Source organism: Primulina huaijiensis, chromosome 3 (assembly GCF_012295235.1).
Source record: "Primulina huaijiensis isolate GDHJ02 chromosome 3, ASM1229523v2, whole genome shotgun sequence".
Taxonomy (NCBI): Eukaryota; Viridiplantae; Streptophyta; class Magnoliopsida; order Lamiales; family Gesneriaceae; genus Primulina; species Primulina huaijiensis.
In genome coordinates, this window is record NC_133308.1 from 18,628,718 (window position 1) to 18,636,550 (window position 7,833).

The 7,833-nt window shown below is 33.0% G+C and overlaps 1 protein-coding gene across 2 annotated transcripts; it reads right to left on the reverse strand.

Annotated features, from left to right (window-relative positions):
* Nucleotides 1–2,016: 2,016 nt before the first annotated feature.
* On the reverse strand, nucleotides 2,017–6,925 carry LOC140973578 (transcription factor bHLH18-like). Of its 2 annotated transcripts, XM_073436495.1 has the most exons (6): nucleotides 6,864–6,880; nucleotides 4,517–4,558; nucleotides 4,389–4,434; nucleotides 3,775–4,269; nucleotides 3,207–3,590; nucleotides 2,017–2,743 (listed from the first exon to the last, which is right to left on the reverse strand). In XM_073436495.1, the coding sequence occupies exons 3-6, from the start codon at nucleotides 4,422–4,424 to the stop codon at nucleotides 2,624–2,626; spliced, it is 1,035 nt and encodes a 344-aa protein (XP_073292596.1). In that variant the 5' UTR covers nucleotides 4,425–4,434; nucleotides 4,517–4,558; nucleotides 6,864–6,880; the 3' UTR covers nucleotides 2,017–2,623. The 2 variants fall into 2 exon arrangements, with proteins under 2 accessions (XP_073292596.1, XP_073292595.1); XM_073436494.1 differs by lacking the exon at nucleotides 4,517–4,558 and having other exon boundaries at nucleotides 6,864–6,925.
* Between the last annotated feature and the right edge of the window lie 908 nt (nucleotides 6,926–7,833).

Here is a 7,833-nt window from a genome sequence, read left to right on the forward strand (position 1 = left end):
AAAGCCCGCTGCGGATAAGTAATATCCGCAGCGTGCGTTTATGTGTGCCGTTAAAAAATTATATAAACGACAGCGTGCATGTAAAAGTGCGTCGTTAATATTTAGCGACGGTTTTTTGGAAACCGTCGCAATATTTATATTAGCGACAGTTTCTTTCAAAACGTCGCTATAGTAGCGACGGTTTAAGTCAAAGCGTCGCTAACGTTAGCGACAGTTTAATAAACCCGTCGCAAAATTCAAATTAGCGACGGTTATATAATAACCGTCTCTAATAGCGACGGTATAACTACGTCGCTATTAGCGACAAATTAACAACCGTCGCCATTAGCGACGGTTTAATACAAAACCGTTGCTAAGAGCGACGATCAAACCAAACCGTCGCAAATTGTCTTTAAATATCACCAGTCGAACCATTTCCTACTTCACAACTTCATAACACTTAAAATTTTTCTCTCTCAAGCAATTTAAATTTCGATTTAAGGTACGTTTTTTTGTTTCAATTTATTGTAAATTTTTAAGTGTTAGTTAAGATGAATATTGTTATTATAGTGTACGTTTTTTTAAGATTTATTAAATTATAAACGTAATTTTTTTTTATTGTAATAACAAGATTAGCGACGGATTTTATTTTAATTCGGTCGCTAATTAGCGACGGGATTTTTGAAACACCGTCGCAACGGTTATGCTATGACTATCAACAGCGTGCGTAGGCACGCCGCGAATAATAGTTTGTCTCCTCTAGTCCTCTCTTGTAAAAAACCCTTCTTAATAAAAGTTTCCACTTATTGAATCAAAGCTTCTGTTACTGATTACAATTATGTAAGTTTAATGTTTTTATTTTCTGTTTTTATTTGCAGTTTTAATTTTTATATTTTGTTATATTAGCCTGAATGACAGACTAAAATATTCGTGTTAAATCATCCCATTACTAAACCATGATCTTTATTTATTTGTAACTTGAAATTAAATTGAAATGATAAAAGATTTATTTGAATTTTAGAATTTGATGAAATATAAGGGTTAATGGTTGAACATAAGGTTTAAAGACGAACTAGGAAATAGTAAACACAAGGTTCGAAGTTAATGAGGAGGCATAAATTCATGTTGTAGCCCTTCAGCCTGCTTAGCCGAGAGATGGCGTTTAAGGCGTTTATGGGTGATTTTTATGAATTTATGTTTCTGAAATTGTCTTCGGGAAATCCTCTGTTGTTTAATTTCTCTGGTATATCTTTTGTAATTCCTTTAATGTTTTGTAAAATTGTCATAGATGAACCTTATATTCATTTTTATTCTGGAAATTAAATACCTCCTTTTATTAGTTCAATAATTTGAATATGGTATATAGGCTGGAAATCAATAATCTTCATGTGTGCGAAATNTATAAAAAGTTGAAGCCATGAACCAGATCTACAATATTAAATAAAAACACAAGTTATAGTAACTAAAATGCATGAAATTTGGCACAAAAAAGGCAAGAACTCGCTCATACCAGAGAGGAAATGAGAAAATCGATGGAAAAAATGGAAGGTATATATAGCCGACTAGCGACAGTTTTTGAAAAAACCATCGCTAACGTAGGTCGAATTTTAGAATTCAAAATTGTGATGGAATTTAATTGAAAAATTATGTCACAATTAGTGACAGTTAATACAAATTATGTCACTATGTATTTAACTGCAATGGCTTTTATATTCCGTCGCTATGTATTTAAGTGCGACGATTTTCATAAACCATCGCTATTTTTAGCGACAAATTATTTTAAATCTTCGTTAAAATTATTGCTTAATATGTTACGTTTAGATGCAAAGATTTGAAGTTATGAATTTTGAATCTATTTAATTGTTTGGATAAACTTAGTTATGAGTGATTATATTTTGAAGTCATTTCAAATAATTCTTTCACATACTCTCTCAAATCCAAATACAACAACATTTTATAGATTATCCTCGTCAAACTACAAAAACTTATAACCCTTGAATCAACAAATTAATAAGCAAAATCAGCAGTAAAAGTACATAACAAAGTAAAATAAATTTTATTAAAAGAAAACTAGAAGCACGAAAGATTCACGAGTTCTTTGTACCGAATAGACGTAACAAAGAGAAAAGAGGCCTAGAAGAAACCATTCTTGTAGGCATCTAAAACACAGACCAATTACAACCTAACTTTCTGCTACAAATGTCTGCCATACATCCATCCATCCACAAAAACAAAAAATTCCAACCTCCGATAAAAAACAAGGCCTTCGATGAAGTACGAGGTGAGTTCATTTTACGACAGAAGGGTAAGCTATAACATGGCTTCAACCATGTAAAAAGAGTGGGAAAAAACCCTTCTTAAAAATGTACTCCATAGCAAAACAAGATTCGGGTCATTAAGGAGGTCATTTAATGGCTTGAAGTGGTGGAGGGCTTTGCAGGCTTCAATCTTCATAGCTAGAAAATCGGCACAAAACCAAAGATTATTATATACTAAGAAACGTACGGGGCATTCTAAGCCACACCAGGAGTAGATCACCAGGTGGATAATCAACGGCCCATACCGTAAACATGCGGTGATCACCCCCATGCTACAGTATCGCTGCACCAGGTGAAGCATAGAATCTGTTACTAAAAAGCTACGGTTATTGATTATTTCCATGAATGATTAAGGTGGGAACTTCGATCGTTTCGGAGGAATGCTTGATGGCACTGCATAGATTCTTCACTAGTTCCTTTATGGTCATGGTAAATTCTTTATCCTTCTGCATGTAATTTCAAGTTTATGTTAGGTTATTGGGACCGATCCGGAAATCTCAAGGGAAAAACGAAAGTTGAATTATATGTTAAAGATTTACATGTGCAAGAACTCACATTTCAGAAAAAAAAAATGTGTTTTCAGTTGGGCTCTAATACTGTGCCCCCATCAATACTCCCGATGAAACAAACACCGGTGAGGTGTGTTGGAAAGTTCCTTTTAGTTGAGAGGGTGAGCCCTAGGCTACTCTACTTGGACGAATATGAACATGGTCTGCGGGGAGTAAGGTCAGACCTGAGGCGATCGAGGTTCGAGAGACACCGTCACACCGGCCTCAAGCCCAATCTTAAAGGCTCCAAAAATAATTAATACTTAGCTATAAACATAACTTTTAGATTCAATTTGGCTTTGAATCAATATAATAGTACTTCTGTAAAAAAAAATTGTTCATGATCACCAATAAATATTACCTGGGCAAGTACTGTGATATCGAGAGCAGAATCTCCGAAGGACATCACACTGCTGTTAACAACTGATAAATGGAGCTTCTCGATCTCAGACACCGTCTTTTCAATCAATCCTTTCCTTTTCTCGCAGTGAATGCTGATCAAGACATCCTTGTCGCAAAATCTAACCTTAATTTCTGGGAGTGATTCAGTAATCATAGGACCACCCGAAAATCTTTCATCAGAGGTAGGGTTCTCATCACCGCTGTCAGTATAATGCACGTATTTCTTCACATAAACTACAGATTCAAAGGGTTTCTTCCTGTCTTTCTCCTCCAGAAACTTTACTTTTTCTTGCAGTTGTTTCATGTACTTGATAGCATCTCCGAGAACAGAAGCCTTGTCCATCTGTAAGAAAACATCACCAAGAAAATCTGCGGTGTCATGATTCATTTGAAGAAACTAGAGATTTGTGGTCAACCAATTAAACAATTCATTTTAAGAAACTAGTGATTTTTCGGTTCCGGTGGCGAAACATATATTATACGCGTTTGAATGATTGGTATGAAACCAGGAAACATAAGAGGGGAACCTTTTTCAGTCCAGGGACAAGAGCAGACAAAGCTATGAATCTCTGGCTGAGCTTCTCCCTCCGTCTCCTCTCAGCCAAAATATGGTCCTGTGCCTGAGCAACCCTTGTGTTACTGCTGATTCTTTTAGCAACTTGACAAGGTTTCAGCACATAATTGTTGTTCTCGGATGAAGATTGCGAGACGACAGATTCGGTGGGAAAATTTAGAATACTGAAAGGAGACATTGTCTCCTCTTTAGGCCTCAGTACACTTCCTGCTGGATCATGATTTACATAACTATTTGGGGTACTCCACGGACTTATCTTGAGCTGCTTCAATGGTCTGTTGGCCACAGATTGAGTCGATTCCACCGTGCGTCTGAGGTCCGGTAAGGGAGGTAGCGAGTAAGGCTGATGCATATCTTCGTGACAAAAGGCAGCAGCAATCGGCATGGAACCAAGTTCTTCGAGTGAATTAACAGGCCATTGCTGGAAGAAAAGATGATCATCCATTCCCTATAAATGGAGAAATCAAATTAAATGTGATTTCCACAAGATTTTTGCCTGGCCAAGAATAACAGCAACTCTTGTCAGAAAAATCAACTTTAAGGACACATGAATCTGTAATATGTTACCAACTCAGCTAAGCTTCTGAAACTTGAGATCTCCATTAGAATCAATCTGCATGAAAGGTCAAAATATGTTAAGTTTGAATGAAAAATTTATTCACGAGGTTGAAAATTATGTGTGGAAGAAGGCTCACATTTCTCCTCAAAAGTCCTTGCAATTTAGGAGTGAGGCTGCTCTAAATTTATTGGTCCAACAAATATGGTCAGCTACTTATACAGCAAAGAAGAGACTTAATATTTGTGTTTTTATATCACAACCTCGAGTTTTTTTACAAAACCTCACACGTATAAATAAATTTAAATAATTTTCTCAGTTGCTGCAAGCTTGCTTATGTCTACCGGCGGCCTTTCTGGACCTTTGAGCATCTCTTTCATCATTAATATGAACATGTTGTTTGGTGTAAAAAATGTTTGTTGGCAGCTAATTAGTTGTCTTAATTTGAAATTAAATTTGACTTTTTGGGCATTGAAATTTTGAGAGTGCAAATGGAAAAATAACACCTAACTATAACTTTTAAGCAGGTTTAAGTTAGTCTTTTTGCTCATAGGTCAACTTGCAGTAGCTTTCTGCTTCCAAATATATATAAATTATTTTATTCACAATTATATATTCCCATTATTATAATTCTGGTGGTTTTGATTATATGTATTATATTGTTACCGAGTTTTACTTTTACACAAATAGAACCGAGGGTGGACTTACAAGGCAACTTTCGCTTTTCGAGCTATTACATTCATCAAATTTTTTAAGTATGATGTCTTACAGAGGTTCAATGACATCTAGAACGTTATACATTGTTTGTTCTATATTTGTATAGAATTCTCATTGTGCATAGATAGATATCTCTAGATTCATGTAGATGATAGGACCTTCATGAGAATTGATCTCCACAGTTAGATCGAATAGATTTTAGCCGTTCATTGAAGAAAGACACTAGCATAAATAGAGTGAAGCTTTCGCTTGCAAGTTATAATTCTCTTTTACAAAGTTCTATTAAAGCAATCTTACATAAGTCACTAGCACATAAGCCTGACACAAAACACTGTTTTGCTAGCACTCGCAGGGATGAAGTCGAGGAGCAAAGGCCGCACAAGTACTTAAAGGGCTAAGTATGTGACAAGTGGTATCATTTGACAAAATTTAAATTTCAGTCTTGTAAATTGACATGTTTTGAGTTTTAGTCATTTAAAATCTTTGCATAACTCAGCTGGGTCTCTCAATAAGTTTGATTTTCATCTAGTAATTTTTTTTTGTTTTAGTTAATTTGTTGCCCGGAACCACTAAATTCACTGGATATTACTTCTTTGACACTGATGATCTCCTATATGGCTCATGTGACAAGACTAAAACTTATATTAGATACATTAAAATATACGCAAACAAAAAAAAGAAAAAAGAAAAATGACACTTTTATCCTCCCATTTTAAATATTATGGGTCATTTAACTTTAGTTTTTTTATATATATATAAAATGAATTTTAATGTGTATAATATGAGCTTTATTCTCGCCACATGTGCCACGTATGATAGAATCAATGCCAAATAAACTATAATCAATTAATTTAGTAGTTTCGGAAAAAACCAAAACAAAAAATCCAAGTTTTGACAAGATACAAGATTAAAACAAAAAGCAAGCCAACTTACATGATTAAAATTACAGTTTTTCATCATTATTCAACAAAAAAAGTTACTAGATGAAAATACCATTGAATACCTAATTATAACCAACTACTAATAAAAAAAATGTTAGGTTATAAATCCAAGTGGGATACCATCCCAAAAGATTTGCCTACTGAGTAGTGTAACATCTTGAGTTTAGAAGACACTCTTTATTAATTATATATCGATGTGATACATTTGTAATATTGCCTACCCGGCCAATGTCTACGGCGGCCCACTTTAGACGTAATTTCACTCACCTTTTTCCAATGATAGCTCTTTTTTAGGTCGCACCTTTCATTACATCGACTCTCAACGAGAGCACGAATGTTATGTTATAAATTTATAAACTTAAGATACCATCCAAAAAAAAACTTGCCTTTATGCCCTTTATTTGGTGTCATTGCATAATTTTTTTTGTTTAAAAATAAATTCTGCTTGAAATACTCTTTTTATGGCATATAGTTTCATTGGCCAGTTCAAATAAGAAATTTTGCATGTCCTTATGATCGCCGTCTAAAGTAGGGTCATAAACGAGTGAATACAATTAAATTAAGACATTTTTGGTCCATACCAAAGATTATAATCTTCTGAAATTATATTTAATACCTTTTCTCAACGAATTATTTTTGACATTTTCTAGAATTTCTTCTCGATCTTCAATGATTCTATCAAAATAGAATAATCATTAACTATCAATTATTTTATACACCCCATGAGTGTGCAAAACAAATCAAAAAAGCCTTGTTGGTCGTGAAAAAATGCCGAATGATAAAGATAAACATATAACTTACAAAAATATCGCAGGATGGAGAACTTACCTTCATGTGACTTATATTCTTTAAACGGTACATCAACCCATGGATCGTGCAACATGGGCGATTATTGAATTTAAATGAGTGTAATATAGCGTCGGAGAAGATTTATATATACATATACATGATGGGGAAGATAACAACTAGATAAGATAGGTATTCCATTCAAATTGATTAGGATCATATAAATTGTGATATTAATTTAGATATATATATATATATGGATAAAAAGATTCAAATAATATATATAAAGGTTAGTTTCCACATCTTTTTGAGAATGGATTTGACATTAATCACGACATTTGATATTTTAATCCTAAAGCTTGAGTTATAAGAAATTGAGTTGTTATAAGTTTGTTAAATTTATTTTTTTTTAAAATCAAAATTAATATATAACTATTGATATTTTAATCCTAAAGCTTTTCTTATAGTTTGATATCAATTTTGGCTTTTTTTTAAAAAAAAAAATTAAATTTAACAAACGTATAACCACTCAAGTTCTCATAGTTGGATGTTAGTTAATTAACCAATCAGTTTCTTATAACTCAAGCTTTGGGATTAAAATATCAAACGTCGTGATTAATGCCAAATCCATTCTCAAACAAATGTGGAAACTAACGTTTGTTGTTTTCCATGGATAAATTGTATGATAAGATACAATTTTTGAAGGAGAAGTTGGTAAATAATAATAATTAGTGTCTTTGCCACAGATGTGTTCATATATTTAAAAAAAATGGTTTTGTAATTTGTGTAAAAAAATATAGGGATTATTTTAAAATAATTTTTTTTTCAAAAATGGCTTATTATAATAATTTATTGAGTTATATAATCATTTCAAAATTCAAAAGTAAAGATAAAAGATAAATAAATATTTTATTAAGATATGGTATTTATAGAATAGATACAGATTTACTAAGATAGTTTAAATTTTGAGATAAATTAGATAAAAGTTAGAGAAAAAATCGGAAGAAGTTTG